Here is a 23,512-nt window from a genome sequence, read left to right as displayed (position 1 = left end):
GTGCAGTGAGCTGCTCTTGTGTTCTGACCCCGATTGCATGTTTCCCATAATGGGCTCTCGCACCCAGGTCTTGCCTTTGGGCTTCACTTTGGACCACTGTGAGAACAGGATGGAAGGCTAGATGGGCCAATGGGCTCTTCTGATGGAACCTCCAGGCCCAGAGGCAGTCTATCTGATTCCTGGGTTCATAGTGGTAGTAGTATTTGACAACAGAAAGAGCAGGAGGCTGGGCGTGATGGTCCGGGGGCCTGATCCAGAATGCTCCTCATAAGTAAATAAGAAGAGGCCTGCTCGATCAGGCCAAAAGCACATCTGGGAATTAGAGAAGGCCACTGATTGCTGCTAGCTACAAGGGCTATGAATTGCCTGCGGGACGCGGGTGGCGCTGTGGGTTAAACCACAGAGCCTAGGACTTTGCTGATCAGAAGGTCAGCGGTTCGAATCCCCGTGACGGGGTGAGCTCTTGTTGCTCGGTCCCTGCTCCTGCCCACCTAGCAGTTCGAAAGCACGTCAAAGTGCAAGTAGATAAATAGGTGCCTAGGTCCTTAAGGACATTTGGCTGAGGATTCTGGGGCAGCCACTGGGTAGCCCAGCTTGGAGAGAAGAGATTATGAAGGTGTGTCAGGATCCTCCAGACATTCCCTGCCATCACCAGCGTCAAGAGTTCCACAGGGCTGGGCTTTTGACGTCCTGACGTTTAGGAAGGGTTACTAGGCTATGAGCCGGAGAGCTTGCAGTGCGCGCCCCTTGTCTTAGTTCAGCTCTTCCCCGTCACACACCAGATGCCCCCAAAGCGTCAAAGGAACCCCAATGGCAACCCCGCACTCAACCCAGTACCCACAAACGTACTGGAGGAGCTCTCCGCAAGTCTTGTAACCCCGCCAGAGGCCAGGTCAGCAAACCCCCAAAACGAGATTCAAAAACGGGCCTTTCTCCACGCAACACAGCACCTATTTGTGGAGTTTGCTGCCGTGGGAGGCGATTTTGGGCACCGGCTGAGACATCTCTAGAAGTGGTTTAAACACACACCCGCCTATTGAGGGTTATTGTAGCTGCAATGGTTCAGCGGAGCCTCCATTGGGAGGGGCAGTGTACCCCGACATAGAAGGAGAAGCTGATCTGGGTCCTTCTCAGGCACTCCTTGGAATCAGAGTCCTGTTTCAACCCCCCACGCCGAATACGAGAAGGAAGCAGAGCACCTCTGAACATGGGCAGAGGGCTGCTCTCAAAACTGAGTGATCCCAACACCCAAACAGAGACACACCTCCTCAGGCACACAAAGGGTACGAGTTCCACGGACTCTACCTCTCCGTTGAGAAATGGGGTTGGGCTGGATGACCTTCGGGGTTCCCTTCAGTTTCCACGAAGGGCCGCTTCGAACCCCATTCCACCCCCGCGGACGAGAGAAGTGGCTCAGGAGCGGACGAGGCAGAGAAGACGACGGGCGGAGGCTTTCTACGTTTATTAAGGGTTTGGTACAGAACTGTCGCTCTGGGGCCGGAATAACTTACAATCGTCCCAAGGCTAAAGGGTGGGCTCATTTAATAATATCGCTAACCCAATGATAACGGGGGCTAACCGGAGAATTATTTACAGGGGAGTCTGTACAGATGGGGAGGGGTGTGCGCCCAAAGAGGCAGGGTCCGGGAGGAAGGGGGGGGAGGTCACAGCAGGGGGACCCAGTGTACAGAAGTGGGGTGAGGCGAAAGGAGCAAGGGGGAAAAGGGGGCAGGAGGAAGGAAACCCACTTAAAATTTCTCCCCGCCAGAGCTGCCGAATTTCGCATCGCCGCTGTCGCCCGTGACCCCCCCTCCAAGCTGCCCCACCACCAGAGACCAGGCTGCCCCTCTCCTCTGCCCCGGGATGTGGGGGGTGCTGGCCGCAAGGCCCCTCCACACCACTGAGCCCATTTCCCAGGCGAGCAAGAAAAGGCAGGGAGCATGGCGGCCGTGCCCGAACCAGTGTGCAATGCCCGTTTGTCCGGTGTGCGAGAAGCAGCCTTTTCTTTTTGGGGAGGGGGGTGGATGCTGCCCCCTCCCCTCCTGAGGGGAGCCACCCCCCCAATGTTGCACCAGCTCTGGCGGGGCCCCCAGCTGTCAGGACGATGGATCTGAGCCCTTGAAGCGACCGCCGGGAGGGCCAGCCTCCTCTCGAGAAGGCCGTCTCAGCACCGGGGTTCCGGTTTGAGAGTGTGTGTGTTGTTGTTGTTGTCGTTTTTAGTCTAGCGATGTGGGGCTGGTGGGGAATGGCGGTGAGGGGGCCGGCCCGCCACTCAAGGCCTTGGTGCGCTGCAGGGGAAGTTCAACAGGAGAAGCCAAAACCCAAACCCCCAACCCACCCTCCCCGAGAGGAGAAGAAGCTCAGCGGCCTTCTACCACCACGCCTGCTGCACTGGTTGAATGGCCGCCGCCGAATCCTGCAGCCAGGGGGCTGAGCACCGACCGGGACCCAAAACTGCCCTTCGCGGGCCAAGCCAGCCCCTCAGCAAGATGGGGTCAGAACCTCCCAACTCTCCCCCTGTTTCTCACCACCCCTGCCTGGGCAAGAGGATATCCTCTTTTGGCAACATTGCCCCCCAAGTTTAGCTAAAGGCCGGGGTCCCCCCTCCCTGCTCCAGAAAGACTTTGGCAGATTTTGCTTCGTTGCTGTTGAGTTGGCTGCCAGGCTTCGGCTGGGAGCTGCACCCCCAAGCTCTCTTGCAATCAAACAGCCCCCCCAAAAAAAGAACTGGGATTCGCATCAGCCAGAGACATAATTGTGTCCCAAATACTAAAATGGAGCTGGAATTCAGACACCCACCCAAAAAAGTGGTTTGCAAGAGGGAAAGTTTGCTACTTCTGGGTGCAGCATTTGCCACTGGATGGAAGCGGGGGGCCGGGGGGGGCACCAAAATTATTATTATTATTTTATTGAATTTATATACTGCCCTATACCCGGGGGGGGGTCTCAAGGGTCTCTGAGAGAGCCTTGCTTTGCAGGGATCCCAGTTCCTACACTGCAATGGCAAAGGGGGTAGGAGAGGGGTCTGCAACACCCCAATTTGCCAAAGACCCCCCCCTTTTGCTTTTGAGGCTCCCCATGCCATGCACCTGCTAGTTAACTGAGTAAAGCCCCCCCAAAACAACTTAGAAAGGGAGGCAGGCAGAGAGAGAGAGAGCTCCCCCTTTAAGATTCCCGCAGCAGCTGAGGACCCCCCTGGGGCGATCCAGGGACCCCCCTAGAGGCGATCCTTGGGCCAAGGATGGTGGCGAGGGCGAGGCCGGCCCCGGTGGCGGGGGCGTGACCCCCTTTCCTCAATGCCCCCCTCTCTTTCCCCTCCCCCAACCCCACAGCCCCTAGCGCAGCGGGCAGGCTGGTGGGAGACCCCCAAGAGCAGCTCCTCGTCCTGTCAGGCAGCAGGATCAGGCCCCAGATAAAAGCCCCCAGGGGTGACGCAACGGAGAGGGTGGCTGAGGGTCACGCCCCCTCTCTGGCCCCCCAACAGCCCGTGGGGTTGGCGCGGAAGGAGGAAGCCCCGCCAGCCAGCGCTGTGCCCCTGCCGCTGGCCTAGAGTTGCAGCTGGTCCGAGATTTTTGCCACCAGGGTGCGGAAGGCCAGGGAGGTGCCCGCCTGGCGCCGGAAGAGGACGCCGTGGAGGCCGCCCAGGCGCTGGAGGCGACACACCTCCACCTCGAAGGAGCAGAAGTGCTCACTGGGGCTCTTCTCGTGGGTGCAGGACAGGACGAAGGGCTCCGTCTGGCGGCAGCAGCAGCTGGCGGAGTCCGTGGCCTGGCGGAGGGCAGCCAGAATGGCCTCGGCCGAGCGGGTGCTGGTCAGCTTCACATTCCAGGTAAATCGGAGCAGCCGGGGTTCTGCTTCCTTTTGATGCCAAGGTAGATTGCAACTGCGCAGGGGAGAGGATAATAATAATATTTTATTTATATCCCGCCCTCCCCAGCCGAAGCCAGGCTCAGAGTGGATAACAACAGTAAAATGATACAACTTTCTAAAATCAGTTCATTATAAAATCAGTTCAAATCAGATTAATGGCAACCATTGGGCCAGTGTGAAGATGACCAAAGGAGGGGGTCAGACTGTGCTTTGGCCAAAGTCCTGGTGGAACAGCTCCGTCTTGCAGGCCCTGCGGAAAGATGTCAAGTCCTGCAGGGCCCTAGTCTCTTGTGGCAGAGCGTTCCACCAGGCCGGGGCCAGTACTGAAAAGGCCCTGGCTCTGGTTGAGGCCAGCCTAACCTCCCTGTGGCCCGGGACCTCCAAGATTTTTCCCTATTTTCCCTAACATAATGTCACAATGTCTGGTTGCATAAGTTTTGTTTAAACTAAAGCAAAAACTCTGGAGAACTGTGATTTAAACAACTTGATACATTCCCAGTTCATTTTATTTCTTCTTACTCTTTCAAAAAAAGAAAAGAAAAAAACCACAACTCCTCCTGCAATCTTTCTCTTTAAATGACTAAACTTTATGAGATTATCTGTTGCTGTACACCTGTATTGAAGCTACTGCATGGAACTGTACTAAAAGCTGGTAGTCTTTTTAAATTAATAAAAATTGTGCTCTAAAAAAATAAAAAATAAGAATGAATGACGGTGACGGCGAAGGAGCTGGGTACCCACCTTGTGAGCGCAGGTCCCCTGATTCTCTCAGGTTCGTCTGCGACCCTGGAAAGAGGAAGAAGAGGAGAGCGATGAAGAAGGCACGGCCGACGGTGGGGAGGTGGGCCAAAGGGTGGGCAGGCTCTTTCCCCCTTCCCAGCCGCCGGAGGAGCCTTGAACCCCGGGCCGGGAGAGAGATGGAAGGACCAAGAGCCCCGCCCTCAAACCTTCCTTGTGAGCAGAGAGCCCAAGCTTCCCTGGCTGAGAACTGTGGAGTTGGGACCCCAGGTCATCCAGCCCTTGAAAGGCTGGGAATCGCAGCTAAGGGAGGCTGCATCAGAGACCTTCCCCGGGGGGGGGGGGCTCTTCTACCTGCGTGTGGGCTGTACCCCTTCCAACTGCATTTTTTGGGGGGGTGAGGCAAGGTGGGATCACACGGCTGATACCGCTTGGGGCTTGGGGAACGCACCGCAAGGAGAAAGCCAGTGCATCAGGGAGAAGGGCCTTCTCCCCAGCCTGGAACTTGTGTCGACAATGTAAAGGGGCATTCGCTCAGTCTCACAAGCCCCTCTGCGCTGCTTAGATATGGTGCGGTGCAAACTATTATTGTTTTATTTCTTGCATGGCTTTTTCTCAAGGTGGCAACCCCATTGTTTTCCTCCTCCTCATTTAACCCCCCCCTACAACAACCCTGTGAGGCAGGCTAGCAGCGACCGGCCCCCAGGGTCACGCCCTGAGCTTCACAGCCAAGTGGGGTGGGGCCGGGGGATTCGAACCCTGGTCTCTCTCTCTCTCTCTCCCCGCCACTCTAACCACTACGCCACGCTATCTCTCGGCTAGCCCAGCTATCCTCCTGGCCTGGCTCTTACCCAGCCTTGCTTAAGAGCTCCTGGGGAGGGGGTGGAGCCATAGAGCTTAGCTCAGACCTGGAATGTAAGGAAGAGAGTGCTTTTGAGAACGTGCAGAGTGCCTTTCCGCAGCCATCCGGGATTGAGGGGACCGAGGGGCTTCCGGGATTGGAAGCGGGGGTTGGGGGGTGGAGTGGGGAGCCCCTTCTACCCCGCCAAGCACTCGTGTTAGAAGCTAAGCCCCGAACAACACACTTTTTTTGGGGGGGGGGGAACCACTGGATTTCTAGTCAAGCAAGAAGGAAGTAAAAGCTTTTATGGGATTATTTTTTGGGGGGGGAGCAAGTGGGGAGGAGGCAGGAGGGGAAGGGGCTGGAGGCAGGCAGGCAAGGCTTCCCCCCCCAGCACCCCCAGGGAAGAAGAAAAGGCAGCCAGACTTACTGATTTTAGATCCTTGAGGCATTGAAGCACCCGAGACACACCTGTTAGAATTCTGGCGCTTAGAGGGGTCAAGAGTGACCCTGAAAACAGAGAAAAGCAGAATGAAACCAGCACAGAGGGGAAAGCGATAGCAGCAGCAGGAGGAGAAGGGAGCAAGAGAGGTTAGTGTCAACTTTCCCCTTTTCTTGCGAGGAATCCTATTCGGAATAAGGGAATTTCCCTTTAAAAAAAAAAAAAGGGAAACGTTGACAGCTGTGGTTAGTGGGGAGAGCAATCTCTTCCTTCCAGCAGAAACGTCTCCAAATGGGTGGGGTTTTGGGGGAAGAGGGGACGGGATCGTACAGCTGGGACCCCCAAAGGTCATCTAGCCCAACCCCGCTTGCAGTGCAAGAATTGGAACCAGCGCCTCGTGGGCCGAGAGAGCCAAGTCCCGGAGTTTCAATTCCCAGGGTTCCTCGTCAGAGCTGATTATCAAACCACGCTGGTAGCTCTGGGAAGGGAATTTGGACACCCCACCTAACGAAATCTCATCACCCTTAACAAACTACTGAAGGAATGGGTTTCTGTGCAGTCAGTCTGAAACGGGACCCAAAATCCTCATTTTTCCTCCTCCAAGGGAGCATTTCTAAAATGCATTGACTTGAGCTCTTGAGCCAATGTGTAAACAGAAAGCTAGCCGTATAAACAAGTGCTCAAAGCCCTCTCCTTTATCAGTCTGTGACGGCAATGGATGGCCTTGCCAGTTCCAAGTGGAGCAGGGATGGCACGTCTGGGTCTTATCTTACATCCTGACCACAAAGATGCACAGACCTTGTTAGGTCTGACAAGAGACCCAGAAACGATGCCAGGAATGTTCTTAGTTGGTAACCTCCTGCCCCAAGATAAGAGTATAGGAACAGGAACAACCTTTTATGGTCAAGAGTACCGGAACAGGAATATCTGTTTATGGTCATGGATGTCAACTTACGTGTATAAGCTGACGTGGCTGGATTCCTGGGGAAGGGGGGAGAGGGTGCCTGGACGATATATATACTGCATGAAATATCTCATTGCTTTGGACTTGCTGTGGACTGACCACGCAAGTGCCTTCTGCTATCCGGAGAGCAGAATAAACTCTTTATCTGAACCAAACCTCGGTGTCATTTGACTTCCTTTCTTCCTCCTGGGAGCAACGCAGACCCCACCAGTCGGTAGAGTCTAAGAAGGCTCCCAGAACTCTTGGGGGGAAGCGGCGGCGGTTTAATGAGGCTTTAAAACGCCCGCCATGAACGTGGCCGCAGGAATGGGGCGTCTGTGGCAGATTCATCCCGTTTTGCTAGCCGTTCTGCGACTCGGCCGGCATGATGGCTGCATGGAGGGCTTGCAGCACAGCAAAAAATAGGAATCACAGAATCAAAGGACTGTAGGGACCCCAAGAGTCATCTAGTCTAGCCCCCTGAAATGCAGGAATCTCAGCTAACGTTAAATAAGTTGGAGTTCTTGTTATTAAATATGCCAAGAAAAAAGCACACCAAGAACTCAGGCCAATGTAAGTTTCAATAGTGGGAGTGGTCCCTCCTCGCAAATCAATAGTCAATAGTAACAAAAAGTAATCCATTCAAAAGTATGTATTCTGACAAGAATTACAAACTCAAATAGAGGTTACAAACTCTGTTAGATTAGATTAGAAACATTTAAATTCTAAATGACCATAAATTATAAAACAGTAGAAAATAACAGGATATATTTATCCGAAAGTCTTCAAACTTAACACGACCCTTTATAAATTAGGTAAGGAACCAAATGTTATATAATATTGTTTTATAATTTATGACTGTTTTACAATTTTTGATAATTTAGAATTTAAATGTATTTTCATGTAATATCTGATACTTCCAGCTGATGAAGGTGAATACATCGAAACAGCGCCATGTCCTGGTTTCTAATCTATAATTGACTTCGGCTCTATGAAGACCTCCACGTCGAATCTGACTATGGACTAACATAAACTTATCTCTACTCACAAACTCTTACTTCTAATTCTGTAACAAATTATTGTGTTATACAGTGGTGCCCTGCAAGACGAACGCCTCGCAAGACGAAAAAATCACTAGACGAAAGAGTTTTCCGTTTTTTGAGGTGCTTCGCAAGACGAATTTCCCTATGGGCTTGCTTCGCAAGACGAAAACGTCTTGCAAGTTTGTTTCCTTTTCCTTAAAACCATTAATACCCAGGGTGCATTGCTTGAAGAGGTGCAGTTGCGACTTGACTTCAAGGAGCAACTCATAGCACACGGTTTGGTAGCCTTTTTTGAGGTTTTTGAGGACTTTGGTGATTTTTGAAGCTTTTCCAAAACTTCTTTTGCAGCCATTTGGTAAGTTAAACTTTTAAAACTTTTTTTGTGGTTTTTGGATTTTGGGTTGGGGTGTTTGGAATTCAAGGACTTGGTGTTGGGTGGGGTTTGCAAGAATCTGGGAACTTGTATGGGTTTTTTTTTGAATTTTTATGATTTTTTTGTGACCATTGGGCCAGTCTGCTGTTGTTTTTTTAAAAAAAATTCTGGGTTTGAATTTCTGTGTGGTGGGTGGCTGGGGGAACAGTTGGGGAGGGGTTTGCAAGAATCTGGGAGCTTGTGTGGTTTTTTTAAAATTTTTATGATTTTCTGTGACCATTGGGCCATGTTGTTGTTTTTTTAAAAAAATTCTGGGTTTGAATTTCTGTGTGGTGGGTGGCTGGGGGATTTTAAAGAGCAGTTAATAAACTCTTTTTGTACCAAATTTGGCTTTGTTTGCACTTTTTTTGACCATAGGAATACATTAATTGATTTTCAATGCATACCTATGGGATTTCGTGCTTCGCAAGACGAAAAATTCGCTAGACAAAAAAACTCGCAGAACGAATTAATTTCGTCTTGCGAGGCACCACTGTACATATCTTTATGTGTTTGAGCTTGTAATCTCTGTTTGAATTTGTTATCTCTATTTGAGTTTGCATTCCTTGTCAGAATACACACTTTTGAATGGATTAGTTTTTGTTACTATTGACTATTGATTTGCGAGGAGGGACCGCTCCCACTATTGAAACTTACATTGGCCTGAGTTCTTGGTGTGCTTTTTTCTTGGAATCTCAGCTAAAGCATCCCTGACAGATGGCCGCCCAACATCTGCTCAAAAACCTTCAAGGAAGCAAACACACACACCAGAACATCTGTGCTAAGAGACGTTGCGGGATTTCAGGTTTTGCAGGGTCTGCACTGATTGGAAACGACCCCTTCCCCCAAAATCTTTGCAGGGCCTTCTCGGTGGTGGCTGCTCCCAGGCAACTTTGGAACTCCCTGCCAAGAGAAGCCAGGCTGGCCCCCTCCTTGCTGTCCTTCAGGTGAAGCCTTTCTTTTTCCAACTGGCTTTTGGGGAACTGACTGCTTTTAATGAAAGGGCTGGCAACGTGCCCCTTTTACTGCTTTGATAATTGTAATTATCTCTTTGCTTTTAGAAATATGCATGTATGCCGTTTTAAGTCTTACTGACTAGTGAATTAAACCAAGTCTTATTGACCAGTGATTTAAACCAAGTCTTACTGACTAGTGAATTAAACCAAGTCTTACTGACTAGTGAATTAAACCAAGTCTTATTGACAAGTGATTTAAACCAAGTCTTACTGACTAGTGAATTAAACCAAGTCTTACTGATTAGTGAATTAAACCAAGTCTTACTGATTAGTGAATTAAACCAAGTTTACTGACTAATGAATTAAACCAAGTCTTACTGACTAGTGAATTAAACCAAGTCTTACTGACTAGTGAATTAAACCAAGTCTTACTGACTAATGAATTAAACCAAGTCTTACTGACTAGTGAATTAAACCAAGTCTTACTGACTAGTGAATTAAACCAAGTCTTACTGACTAGTGAATTAAACCAAGTCTTACTGACTGGTGAATTAAACCAAGTCTTACTGATTGGTGGATTAAACCAAGTCTTACTGACTAGTGAATTAAACCAAGTCTTACTGATTAGTGAATTAAACCAAGTCTTACTGACTGGTGAATTAAACCAAGTCTTACTGATTAGTGGATTAAACCAAGTCTTAATTACCAGTGAATTAAACCAAGTCTTACTGACTAGTGAATTAAACCAAGTCTTACTGATTAGTGAATTAAACCAAGTCTTAATGACCAGTGAATTAAACCAAGTCTTACTGACTAGTGATTTAAATTGTGATTTAAATCGATTTGATTTTTTTTTAAAAAAACCATGCAATAAATCAAACTGGGGGGGGGGGGAGGAAGAGAAGTTGGGGAACGGCAACCACCCAGCCTGCGTTCTCGATTTCGTTACCCTCTTCGCCCGCCCGCCTGCCTGCCCCCTTAGTCGCGGCCGCCCGCTCACCTCCGCGTGAGTTTCGACGTGAGCTTGCTGAAGAGGTTGGAGGTGGCGCGGCTGCGGCTCTGAGGCAGAGGGGTGGCTTCGTGGGAGAGCGTGGGCGAGGTGGGGGGCCCGTTCTGAACGCCGGTCCCCCGCCGGTCCCGCACTTGGCCCCCATGGAAGGTGCTGCGGATGTTGGTGCCGCGAGACAGCCGGGTGCGGTCCGAGGAGGTGGACGAGGTGGCGATGCTGTGGCTGGAGGGGGAGGCGGGGGGGACACGACTGGTGGCAGAGCTGCATGGGGCGGGGGGGGGTGGAGAGAGAGAGAGAGAGAGAGAGAGAGAGAGATATGAGGCAGAAATCAGCGTCACCCATCATTTTGGACAGAAATGATAGAATATTTCTAAAGAAACGATTGCCTGCTGTCCGTAATTAACGGCACCAAATATTACAAACCACCCCATCATGGTCCTTCAGTCCCATCCTAACTACAAACAAACAAATTAGAAAGAGTCACAAAAACCTAGACAGTATCTTAAAAAATAGAGACATCACCCTGCCAACAAAGGTCCGTATAGTTCAAGCTATGATTTTCCCAGTAGTGATGTATGGAAGTGAGAGCTGGACCAAAAAGAAGGCTGATCGCCAAAGAATGGATGCTTTTGAATTCTGGCGCTGGAGGAGACTCTTGAAAGTCCCATGGACTGCAAGAAGATCAAACCAATCCATTCTGAAGGAAATCAGCACTGAGTGCTCACTGGAAGGACAGATCCTGAAGCTGAGGCTCCAAGACTTTGGCCACCTCATGAGAAGACTCCCTGGAAAAGACCCTGGTGCTGGGAAAGATGGAGGGCACAAGGAGAAGGGGACGACAGAGGACAAGGTGGCTGGACAGTGTTCTCGAAGCGACCAGCATGAGTTTGACCAAACTGTGGGAGGCAGTGGAAGACAGGAGTGCCTGGTGAGCTCTGGTCCAGGGGGTCACGAAGAGGCGGACACGACTAAACGACTAAACAACAACAACAGGAATGGAAAGCGATAAAATGACCCCCTCCAGCCTGCCTTCCCCAAAGAGACATAGAAATATCCTTCTATTCTTCCACAAGATCTGTTTTCAGAATTCCTCTGGTCCATACTCTGGGATGAGGAGGAGGAGGTCAAGATGGACCCTCCTAGAAGCTGAAAGAAACAGGGCTTCTCTCCCCCCCACCCTGGTCTCTGGAGACTGTCCTGGATTCTCCCACAGCCAGTCACACGGGTGACCGACCAGGACCTGGCAACTCCCTGGGGCCAGGGCAGCAGTGAGCCAGAACGAGACCAGTGGAAACTGGGCAGGCGTCCAGCAGCAAGCTGAAGTCTGTGGGAAGGGACAGGGATGGAGAGGTGAGTGGGGGGAGGCCAGAGCTCAGCTCCCAGGCCAGAAGAACCTGGAAAGAGAAGGGAAACCAAGAGAGGCTAATCTTCATAATAATAATAATAATAAATTTTATTTATACCCTGCCCTCTCCAGCCAGAGCCGGGCTCAGGGCAGCTAACACCAATAAAATTTCAGTAAAAACATAATAAGAAAGAAAAAGATTTTTTTTAAAAAATACAGGTTAAAATGCAGCCTCATTTTAAAAGTGAAAACCATAAGGGGAGGGAAACATAAGGGTCAGCCTGAGTCCAAACCAAAGGCCAGGCGGAACAGCTCTGTCTTGCAGGCCCTGCGGAAAGATGTCAAGATGCTTGCATAGCAATGGAATTACAGAATTGGAAGGCATCTAGTCCAACCGCCAGCAGTGCAGAAATCACAGCTAAGCAGTGTTAGAAATTCCGATATAGAAGCCAGATGGATCCCGAATCCAGGGTTACAGCCGCCGAAACAGAATGCCTAGTTGCCATTTTTGAGCCAGATGGCTAGAAAGTCGTATTTTTCATTACAGCCATTTTGGTTTCTGAAATTCCTTCTGATCATAGCTGTGAACTTACAGATTTGAAAATAAGGGACCAGCAGCCTTGAAAATAAAGGTTCAGCGGCCAAAATAAGGGATTTTGGCTTAGCTTTGCTGCCACTGACTGTGTTTTGCAGGGGGTTGGACTAGATGAGCCTAAGGGTCTACAACTCCCACCAAAGAAGAGGGGCAGACAAAACTGATGAACGATGTCGAGATGGCAAAGCTAACAGGCAGAATTAGAAACCAGGAAGAGGACCTCTTTAATAAAGAATGGGGAAAGTCTATAATTTATTTGAAAAGCTATTGTAAAGAGTTACATACATTGGTAGGATTGACAGAAAACTTGTAGTAAAAATTTGAACTATGGATGGACAAATGATTTATAAAAAGAGAGTTATGAAAGGGATGCAAAAGGGGAAATCACTACATTAATATGCTGCACTGGCTGGAGGGGCTGCCATCGTCCTGGCGCGAGGAGTTCAATCGGCCCTTCCCCGCCCGAGAGAGAGGGAGGGAGGGAGAGAGACTCTCGCCCACGCCACCCGTGAGCCCGGCATGAGGCGGTTGCGGCACCGCGGCGGCCGCTGAAGCGTCGCCCTTCTGCGTCCCTCCCCATCCCCTCCTCTCCCTCCTCCCTCAGGCTGCTTCCGGCTTCCCCTGGCAGCGCGGCGGAAATCTCACAAGAGAGGGGCTGCCTGCTCGCCCGCTGCCACCCGTCTCCTCACGAAGCGCCCCTGAGGGGGGAAAGGCAGAGACGGAGATGCGGCAGCTCGTGCGCGCTCTCTCTCTCTCGTAGCGGAGGACCCCGAGCCGCTGCTTCCCTCCCAAGCCGGGCGAGCATGAAACCAGGGAAATTTAAGGGACATCATCAATCCGGGACAGCAGTGGGACACGGCGCTGGAATAAGGGAGATTCCCGCCAAATAAGGGACGGTTGACAGCTATGCTTCTGATTGTGTAGACAAAATTCTGCAGGATGTGTGGCTAGTATGTGAAAATAGTCAAGGGCTCCCACAATGCACCTCCAGAGGGTGGAGATGTTAGAGGTCACCCCGGCACCTGGGCATCTTCACTCGGTTGCAAATGGCCGACAGCCTGGTGGAAAATGCGCTTGGCAAATTTCGAACGCGGTAGCAGAAGCGTACATTTGCAGGAGCCACCTTACTTTGCCTTTGTAAGTAGTTTTGAAACTCCCCCCCCCAATGTCGTGTTTTGATTGCCGCAGCCTGCCCTAGGACCTTAGAGGAATAACCGCAGCGATACCTGTTCTCCTTCCCGTTCTGGAGCAGGGAGTGTCGTTCTCCACCAGGCCGATCCGTACAGACGTAGGTATTCCTCCGGGTCATCATACTCGAGGGAATGTTATTCTGCAACGAGAAATGAAGAGCCCAGGCTGAAGAGGCGGAGGCGGGAGAGAAACAGCGGCAAAAAAACCCCAAGACGGAGCTTTTGAGAAGCCGGACTCGTTTTGGCAAACCGGTTTTTCGCCGCTCAGCTCAGAGTTCTCCAAACTGGGAAGTAGGCAGCCAAACGCCCAGGCCTCTCAGAATGGGAATTTGGCGTGCAAGTTAAGGCTGTGTGTCCAAGAGGGATTTTGAAGTTGCTGAGACAGATTCCGGCTTCGGACACGCCTGAATGTGCATGTGCGGCTATGTACATGCGTGCTTGCTGTCCGTGTGGGGTTGCCACACATTACAAGACACGGATTTTTCTTCCCAGGGTAGATAACCAGATCTGCGGGACTTGGCTACTGCAGCGTGCTGTGAATCTGGTCCCAGGGTAAAGGTAAAGGGACCCCTGACCCTTAGGTCCAGTCATGGCCGACTCTGGGGTTGCGGTGTTCATCTCGCTTTACTGGCCGAGGGAGCCGGCGTACAGCTTCCGGGTCATGTGGTCAACATGACTAAGCCACTTCTGGCAAACCAGAGCAGCACACGGAAACACTGTTTACCTTCCCGCCGGAGCGGTACCTATTGATCTACTTGCACTTTGACGTGCTTTCGAACTGCTAGGTTGGCAGGAGCAGGGGCCGAGCTTTGGGTGCTCACCCCGTCGCGGGGATTCGAACCGCCGACCTAATCGGCAAGTCCTAGGCTCTGTGGTTTAATCCCCAGCGCCACCCGCATTCCAGGGTGGTTTGAGGCTTTTGCCTCTCGCCAGAACCCAGCCATGCTTCCCCCCACCTCAACACGCTGCCTGGGAATAACTCACAGGTCAGACCAGCGCCCAGACGGACGCACAGCTTCCGCAAGGGCTTCTGGGACACAAAAAGCAATGTGCCTTTTGGGGAGGAAAGTTTCGTTTTCTCTGCCACGCAGCTCAGAAGCGGATGGGGCTCCAGCCACACCAGAGCTGCAGGTCCCTACCCCTTCCTCCCCACGGGTGGGGGTCACTGGGATGGGGCGCCCGTGGGACCCCGGAGCCCGCTCCTGCTCACCGTGTTCACGGCACTGTCCTTGCGGCGGTCGGGGATCTCAGATTTGTTGGGGTTATTGGCACTGCTCACCATGGGGCTGGAGGGCGGGATGCCTCTGCCGCTACTGCTGACGACGCTGCAGCTGGCCTTGCGCGATGGCATGCGGTCCTCTTTCAGCTCCCCGTCCCCCGTGCTGGTGGGGCTGCGCTTGGGGTGCATGGGCACTGGGGATGGGCCGCCTGGAGGGGGAAGGAGAGAGAGGTCATCAGAGACAGAGAGGAGAGAATCCGCGGCTGGTCCAAAGGAGCGCTCCTCGGCTGAGCAGGATTCGAACACAGGTCTCTGTGAAACTTTTAGTTCACGGAAAACAAAAGCAAGGCGAGAGCCACTGTGGTTGGACTGGGCCCACAGGGGTCAGCAAACTTTTTCAGCAGGGGCCGGTCCACTGTCCCTCAGACCTTGTGGGGGGCCAGACTATATTTTGAAGGGGAAAAATGAACAAATAGGGGCAGTCTATCTAGAATTCTAGGTTCTCAGGGGTATTTGACCACTGTGAGAAGAGGATGCTGGACTAGGTGGGCCCTGGGCCTGATCCACCAGCCTGGCTTTTCTTAGGTTCCTTTTTCTCACTTGCTAGATCATTGCCTTGTCAGCATTTTCCAATGTCTCCGAAAAATTTTACACATCACTTGGGAAGACAGGCGAACTAATACCAGTGTATTGGAAGAAGCAAAGATCACCAGTACAGTGGTGCCTCGCAAGACAAAAAGAATCCGTTCCGGGAGTCTCTTCGTCTTGCGGTTTTTCCGTCTTGCGAAGCAAGCCCATTAGCGGCTTAGCGGATTAGCGCTATTAGCAGCTTAGCAGGCTTAGCGGATCAGCTGATAAGCGGGCTTAGCGGATCAGCTGATAAGCGGCTTAGCGGATCAGCTGTTAAGCGGCTTAGCGGATCAGCTGATAAGCGGCTTAGCGGCTTGGGGAAAAGGGGGGGAGAAAGGAAAAAACCCCCGCAGGAACTAGCAAGACATTTTCGTCTTGCAAAGCAAGCCCATAGGAAATTCGTTTTGCGAAGCACCTCCAAAACGGAAAACCCTTTCGTCTAGCGGGTTTTCTGTCTTGCGAGGCATTCGTCTTGCGGGGCACCACTGTATTGAAGCAATGATTCTTCAACATCAGCTTTGCTGGACTGGTCATGTTGTGCGGATGCCTGATGGTCATCTTCCAAAGCAACTATTCTATTCTCAACTTAAAAACAGGAAGCACAATGCTGGTGGTCAACAAAAGAGGTTTAAAGACCGTCTCAAGGCAAATCTACAAAAATGTAGTTTAAACACCGACAACTGGGAAACACTGGCCTGCGAGTGCTCCAGTTGGAGAACAGCCTTTATCAAAGGTGTCATGCGCTTTGAAGACACTTGAACTCAGGACACAAGGGAGAAAAGTGCTAAGAGGAAGGCATACCAGGCAAATCCACACTGGGATCAACTCCCGCCAGGGAACCTATGTCCCCACTGTGGAAGGACGTGTGGATCCAGAATTGGCCTCCACAGTCACTTACGGACTCATTGTTAAAACCAAAGAAGAAGAAGAGGAAGAAGAAGAAGAAGAAGAAGAAGAAGAGGAGGAGGAGGAAGAAGAAGAAGAGGAGGAAGAAGAAGAGGAGGAAGAGGAAGAAGAAGAGGAAGAGGAAGGAAGAAGAAGAAGAGGAGGAGGAGGAGGAGGAAGATGATGATGAAGAAGAAGACGAAGAGGAAGAAGAAGAAGAAGAGAAGGAGGAAGAGGATGAAGAGGAAGAAGAAGAAGAGAAGGAGGAAGAGGAGGAAGATGATGAAGAGGAAGAAGAAGAAGAGGAGGAGGAGGAAGAGGAGGAAGATGATGAAGAAGAAGAAGAAGAAGAGAAGGAGGAAGAGGAGGAAGATGATGAAGAGGAAGAAGAAGAAGAAGAGGAGGAAGAGGAGGAGGAAGATGATGATGAAGAAGAAGAAGAAGAAGAGAAGGAGGAAGAGGAGGAAGATGATGAAGAGGAAGAAGAAGAAGAAGAGAAGGAGGAAGAGGAGGAAGAAGACGAAGAGGAAGAAGAAGAAGAAGAGAAGGAGGAAGAGGAGGAAGATGATGAAGAGGAAGAAGAAGAAGAAGAGGAGGAGGAGGAAGAGGAGGAAGATGATGAAGAAGAAGAAGAAGAAGAGGAGGAGGAAGAGGAGGAAGATGACAAAGAGGAAGAAGAAGAAGAAGAGGAGGAGGAAGAGGAGGAGGAAGATGATGAAGAAGAAGAAGAAGAAGAGGAAGAAGAGGAAGAAGGAGGAGGAGGAGGAGGTTCCCTTTTCCTTTCAGACATCCAAGGTGTCACGAACCGCCCATGGACTGGAATAATCTTCTAGGGATTCACACGGGAAATGGAGCAAGGAGCCGTTTCAGCCCTGCACCGATCAGTTTGGGTGGTGGTACGAGACTGGGAAGGAGCGGTTGGGGGGGCGCAGGGAGGGAAGGGAGCCCATGTCACTCACAGAAATCACTGTGCCGCCGCTGCCGGTGGTAAGTGGAGGAGCTCCGCTGGCTCTTGGAGTGAGACGAAGAGGACTTGCTGGTGCCGTTGGAAACCTCGCTGGGCGCCCGCACCCGGGCCAGCGAGAGGCTGCTGCCCGTGCGAGACTCGCCCCCTTCCACCTGCTGGGAGATGACACGGCAGACACTTAGAAGATTATGCACAGCACAACGAGACAACGACCTATCCCAAAAACGGAAAGAAATCGTAGCAAAAGAAGAACGGATACAAAAACTTATGGACTCTGCAGCAATGGCAAAACTTTGCTGGAAAAATAAGAACTCAATACAGTGGTACCTTGGTTTACGAATGTAATCCGTTCCGGAAGTCCGTTCTGAAACCAAAGCGTTCTTAAACCAAGGCGTGCTTTCCCGTAGCAGCAGGGGACTCAATTTACAAATGGCACACACTCAACAGGAAGCGGAAGATGTTCTTATTCCAAGGCAAAGTTCTCAAACCAAAACACCTCCTTCCGGGTTTGCAGCGCTCTTAATCCAAGTTGTCCATAAATTAAACTGTCTTTAAACCAAGGTACCACTGTATAACAAATGGTTATAAAAGAATGGAAATGGTTGATGGAATATTTACAAACAAACTGGAAACAGATAAGGACATTGGTGGGATTATTGTAATAACCTGCAGTTTTATAAGAGTACTTATTTAAAGTAGATGAATAAATGTGCAAATTAAGTTAATTTGGAATACGTGGAAAGTATTAAAAAGAAATGTAAAGAACTGCAGGAAGAGGGGGAAGGAAGCCCAGTTCTGAAATGCTGAAATGATTGAAAAAGGATTTAAATGTATAAAACTGAAAATCATAAATATATACCGTATATACTTGAGTATAAGCCGCCCCGAATATAAGCTGAGGCATCTAATTTTACCACAAAAAACTGGGAAAGTTATTGACTCGAGTATAAGCCGGTTCATCACACCACAAACCTGGTGGTGACGGCAGTGGAGGAGGAAGAACAAGCAACCGGAAAGAGCTGCTCAGACCCCCGCTGCCGCCCGCCTCACTCAAGTAGGGGGCTTTTTCAGCTTAAAAAATATGCTGAAAAAGTCAGCTTATACCTGAGTATATACGGTATTAAAAAAAGACAATGATCTATCCCCACCCCAGCCCCCAAACAGCATATGAATCGGTAAGGCCCTGACCCAACAAAGCGCACGGCCACCAACTGAATGCAACCAACAAAATTCTGGACCCTCCAATCTCTTGCAATGCCAACCTATATACAGGGTGAGTCTTTTAGCAGAGGCACCGTGGAACATGTGCACTCTGTATGCACTCTTTTAAAGGACTCACCCTATACAGTCATACCTCATGTTACGTTTGCTTCAGGTTGCATCCCGCGGCGACTCAGAAGTAACGGAACGGGTTACTTCCGGGTTTCACCGCTTGCGCAGACGCACAAAATGACATCATGCGCATGCGCAGAAGCGGCAAATTGCGAGCCGCCAGACGCGGGTTACGTTCTGTTCAGGTTGCGAACGGGGCTCCAGAACGGATCCTGTTCACAACCAGAGGTTGTTGTTGTTTAGTCGTTTAGTCGTGTCCGACTCTTCGTGACCCCCTGGACCAGAGCACGCCAGGCACTTCCACTGCCTCCCACAACTTGGTCAAACTCATGCTGGTAGCTTCGAGAACATGCTGGTAGCTTCTGTCGCCCCTTCTCCTTGTGCCCTCCATCTTTCCCAACATCAGGGTCTTTTCCAGGGAGTCTTCTCTTCTCCTGAGGTGGCCAAAGTCTTGGAGCCTCAGCTTCAGGATCTGTCCTTCCAGTGAGCACTCAGGGCTCATTTCCTTCAGAATGGAGAGGTTTGATCTTCTTGCAGTCCATGGGACTCTCCAGAGTCTCCTCCAGCACCAGAATTCAAGAGCAAACTCAACCAGAATTCAAAATTCAAATTCAACCAGAGGTATCACTGTATAAATCAAGGACCCATCCACATCACACTAACATACAAGTCCTGCATAAATGCCACACAATAGCATGAAACATCGTTATTCCTGCCACCTCTCTCCTCTGTTCCCCCCCCCCGCCAAACCGCATAACGCGGAGGCGCTACATGCAATTTTCTTCGTTGCAGAAGAAAATATTTAATAAAAGCCAATTTTCTAAAAAGGAAAAATCAGCACACGGCATGGGGGAAACGAGAGAGGGAGAGGATATCTTTTCTCTCCTGACACTGGAACTCACAGACATCTGGAAAAAGCAGAATGCTGGAGAAATCAGGACAGAGAAAAGGAAGTCCCTTTTTTTTTCTGCCGCGCCAAGTTGAACTACGGAACTCCCCGCCACAGGAAGAAGGAATGGCAACCGACCAAGGTGGCTTCTCTAGAGGGTTAGGCAGGTTCATGGAGGAGGAAGAGGAGAGGGCCAGTCCTGACAAAGGTGCTGCTCCTCCACTGTAGCTTTGGGGGTCTCATTCTGCAGCTGTACAGGATTCCCCTTTGCATGGGTGTCCCTGGAGAGGAGGGCGTCCCCCCCCCCGTTAACGGAGCAATCTGAGGGCTCCCTTGGGCAAAAAAACAAGGACACCAGCCAGGAATACCAGAGCAAAACAGCAGCCAGTAGGCTTGGTCTTTATTGAAGACTGTCGTGACAGGACTCCCACCTGCCACCAGGTGGAACAAGATGGAAGCCCTGAACAAAAGAGAACTATTAGCTGCTAATCCCCATGTTACACCCCCCCCCAAGTACATCATGGTTACATCATGAAAGGGGAGGTCTGGTGGCAGTAATCTGAGCATCCTGGACCCTGCCCCATGGTTCCCCTTGCCCTCCACCAAACACCCATCAAGTGGAACAAAAAAGATATTTACATTTCCCTGTTTCCCAGCCAAGTTAACCACACCCTTTTGTCTTCATCTGGGTTTGTTATTTCTGGAATGGCTACCTATCTGGCACTCAGGTATCAGGATGCCAGGGATTATCACTCAGGCAGAGGGGCTGCTGAGGAGCTGAGCTCAGGTGTCTATATGAATTTCTGAAGTTTTCCCAGTGAGCCAGTACAGAGATGCATTTATCAGTGAATTCTTACATTTGGTATCGTGCAGCAAAGGCCCTTGGAATACGTAGGAAGAAACTGTGATGAAGTGTTTTGTGGGGACAAATCACAGAAGTCACAAAAGCGATGGTGCTGGTTTTGGTAGTGGGCTGCATGTGCATGATATCTGCTGGAGGGGCAACCCCCCCCCAACCTAGACATAAATTCCTGCAACACCCCCCCCCCGCCCGTAACCCCAGGCCTCACCTCGTTCTTCCTGCCCAGCAGGAGGTAGGTGGCTGTCACCTCGTTGTACTTCTGGCTGGTCAGGGCTTCCTTGATCTCTTCGCGGGTATAGCCCATGCCCACCATCACTTCTGGGCAGGGAGAGGAAAGAGACGGCGAAGAAGGTTAGCCTCTAAGTCACCAACTTATGCGACACAAGGGAAAGTGGAGGAAGTTAGAAGGTGTTTTCTGCTGCTCCAGAGGGCAGGATCCGAACCAACGGATTCAAATGGCAAGGAAGGAGAGTCTGGCTAAACTTTAGGATTTTGCTTAGGATTAAAGATAAAGGGACCCCTGACCATTCGGTCCAGTCGTGGCCGACTCTGGGGTTGTGGCGCTCATCTCGCTTTATTGGCCAAGGGAGCCGGGGTACAGCTTCCGGGTCATGTGGCCAGCATGACTAAGCCGCTTCTGGCGAACCAGAGCAGCGCATGGAAATGCGGTTTACCTTCCCGCTGGAGTGGTACCTATTTATCTACTTGCACTTTGACGTGCTTTTGAACTGCTAGTTTGGCAGGAGCAGGGACCGAGCAACGGGAGCTCACCCCGCCGTGGGATTCAAACCGCTGACCTTCTGATCGGAAAGCCCTAGGCTGTGTGGTTTAACCCACAGCGCCACCCGTGTCCCGACTTTCTTAGGGTTAGTTAGAGCCATTTGGCTGTGGAACGGGCTCTCTCAGAAGCTGGCACATCCTCCTTCCTTGGAGGCTTTTAAGCAGAGTTTGGATGGCCCTCTGTCATGGATGCTTTAGTTAGGATTTCTCCATCATGGGGGTTGGGCTGGATGACCTTTGGGTACCCCCTTCCAACTCTACAATCCTATGTTTTGATGACCCCCTGAGTTCTGGGAGGAAGTGTTTGCCCAAATAAAAAGCGGACAAAATGTCACCCAATGCCCGGAGCCGGCTCTCCTCAATCTTTTTCATGGGAGATAATATTAAATTTGCAGCTTTAAGTCCCTAGTAAGTTCTCTTCTCCTAGTGGCCAGGCTGAGGATAACCAGATCCTGGAAGAACTTGAAGGGTGCTTGGCACAAGGCTTGAAGCACAAGAACTCCTCAGGGATTGAAAGGCACAACTGAAAGGCATAGGACTCACCTCACATTGCAAAATTCTTTGGTTACCCTGGACTATTTATCACTTTCTATACAAAGATTAACTTGAGATAGGAACTGGTGTATAAAGCCCATAACAATTTGGGAACAGTTTACCTGCAAGATCACCTCACCCAATATCATCATCATCATCATCATCATCATCAATTACTTATACCCCGCCCACCTGGCCTGGGTTTCCCCAGCCACTCTGGGCAGCTCCCAACAATTTAATCTTTGTTGTGTTTCCAACAATTTAACATATTAAATTAAATCCAACAATGTCACACATTAAAAACTTCCCTACACAGGGCTGCCTTCAGATCTCTTCTAAAAGTCTGGTAGTTGTTTATCTCTTTGACATCTGGTGGGAGGGCGTTCTACAGGGCGGGTGCCACCACCGAGAAGGCCCTCTGTCTGATTCCCTGTAACTTGGCTTCTCGCAGGGAGGGAACCGCCAGAAGGCCCTCGGAGCTGGACCTCAGTGTCCGGGCAGAACAATGAGGGTGGAGACGCTTCTTCAGGTATACTGGGCCTTTGAGGCCGTTTAGGGCTTTAAAGGTCAGCACCAACACTTTGAATTGTGCTCAGAAACGTACTGGGAGCCAATGTAGGTCTTTCAGGACTGGTGTTATATGGTCTCGGCAACCATTTCCAGTCACCAGTCCAGCTGCCGCATTCTGGATTAGTTGTGGTTTCCGGGTCACCTTCAAAGGTAGCCCCACGTAGAGCACATTGCAGTAGTCCAAGCGAGAGATAACCAGAGCATGCACCACTCTGGTGAGACAGTCTGTGGGCAGGGAGGGTCTCATCCTGCGTACCAGATGGACCTGCCCTGGACACAGAATGGACCTGCGCCTCCATGGACAGCTGTGAGTCCAAAATGACTCCCATGCTGCGCACCTGGTCCTTCAGGGGCACAGTTGCCCCATTCAGGACCAGGGAGTCCTCCATACCTGCCCAGCCCCTGTCCCCCGACTGCTTCAAAGTGTGGAACCTGTTATGTACTGAAGTTCTCACCCTGGGCCAGCAGGGGGGATACTGTAGATAGTTTTCCCTCAGGTCCACATATGCAAATAAGGGTTGAAAGTGACGTTCAGTGATTGGATAGTTACAGAAAATGGTTACTGTTGTGTTCTAGTGGAGCTCTATATAAGCAGGCTGGCTGAACCCTTCAGTTCAGTTCTGTTCTGGCCTGTGAATAAACAAGAGCCGTTTGAAGAATCGCTGTGTCGTCTGATATGTTCACCCACAACTTCACAGAACTGACCCTGTTGCAGGGTCCACATTTGCAAGAAATCCGTCTCTGAGTGTGGCAGCACCTGCTGTTTCATACGCAGCAAAAACACTCCACACGCCCTTACCGATGCGCTTGGCGTCTGCAAAGTCCTCTTCCGGCTCTTTATAGGGTTTTAGTTCGTCCCCCTCGTAGCCAATATTGATCCACTTGTCTTTCATGATTTGCTGCGGAGAAGAAGAGCGTTCGTGAAAGGGAGGGGCGAGAAGGGGAGGCCTAGACACACACACCCTCTGTCCATGCCTGTAAGCCCCTTCCTCTCTAACCCCAGTTGCTCCCTAACTTTTGGGGGGTTTCCACAGACTCACTCCCAGTGGCTCTACCCTAACCTATATAAAAAAAGCATTTTTCGGAATAGCCGTTTGCATGGCACACCAAGGAAGGCAACAGCGCCATAAAATCCAGAACAGCCACAATTAATTGCACGCTTATTCAAAGCCCAATGAAAACTATTCAGTTGAAGTAATTAATTCAGTTGGACTTGATCCAGTGCTAGCAGGTTTACGAAATCGTTTGCACCTCAAAATTGTTTGCACCCAACATACATTCTGCTAGGTCACCCCAAGTATCGCTTGCACTTTGGGAACCGCGGTTCAAATTCCTGCAAGATCTGCTGTGAGGGAGAGGCACTCTGCACCTGCTCAAGGGCACCCTTGCTCATCGCAAAATAGCTCCAGGCACAAACTAGCTTTAAATAAAATAAAATGAACAACAACAACAGAGCCGCA

General features: G+C 50.6%; 1 protein-coding gene across 5 annotated transcripts in view; it reads right to left on the bottom strand.

Annotated features, from left to right (window-relative positions):
* Window positions 1-1,447: 1,447 nt before the first annotated feature.
* Window positions 1,448-23,512, bottom strand: part of MARK4 (microtubule affinity regulating kinase 4) — a 78,692-nt gene continuing 56,627 nt past the window's right edge. The window contains exons 10-18 of one of the 5 annotated variants that reach the window (XM_081922015.1): window positions 22,852-22,951; window positions 20,377-20,486; window positions 17,078-17,240; window positions 14,595-14,812; window positions 13,421-13,524; window positions 10,246-10,515; window positions 5,880-5,959; window positions 4,612-4,656; window positions 3,684-3,883 (exon numbers count right to left, since the gene is read on the bottom strand). In XM_081922015.1, the coding sequence (XP_081778141.1) occupies window positions 3,819-3,883; window positions 4,612-4,656; window positions 5,880-5,959; window positions 10,246-10,515; window positions 13,421-13,524; window positions 14,595-14,812; window positions 17,078-17,240; window positions 20,377-20,486; window positions 22,852-22,951 (1,155 nt within the window). In that variant the 3' untranslated portion in view covers window positions 3,684-3,818. Of the gene's footprint in view, window positions 3,884-4,611; window positions 4,657-5,459; window positions 5,517-5,879; window positions 5,960-10,245; window positions 10,516-13,420; window positions 13,525-14,594; window positions 14,813-17,077; window positions 17,241-20,376; window positions 20,487-22,851; window positions 22,952-23,512 lie in introns of those variants that run through there. The other 4 variants (XM_081922016.1, XM_081922013.1, XM_081922014.1 and 1 more) reach the window with 4 other exon arrangements.

Source organism: Podarcis melisellensis, assembly GCF_964234715.1.
Source record: "Podarcis melisellensis genome assembly, chromosome: 8".
NCBI lineage: Eukaryota > Metazoa > Chordata > Lepidosauria > Squamata > Lacertidae > Podarcis > Podarcis melisellensis.
Note: the sequence above shows the minus strand (reverse complement) of the source record. Positions and strands in the feature narration are given on the sequence as shown.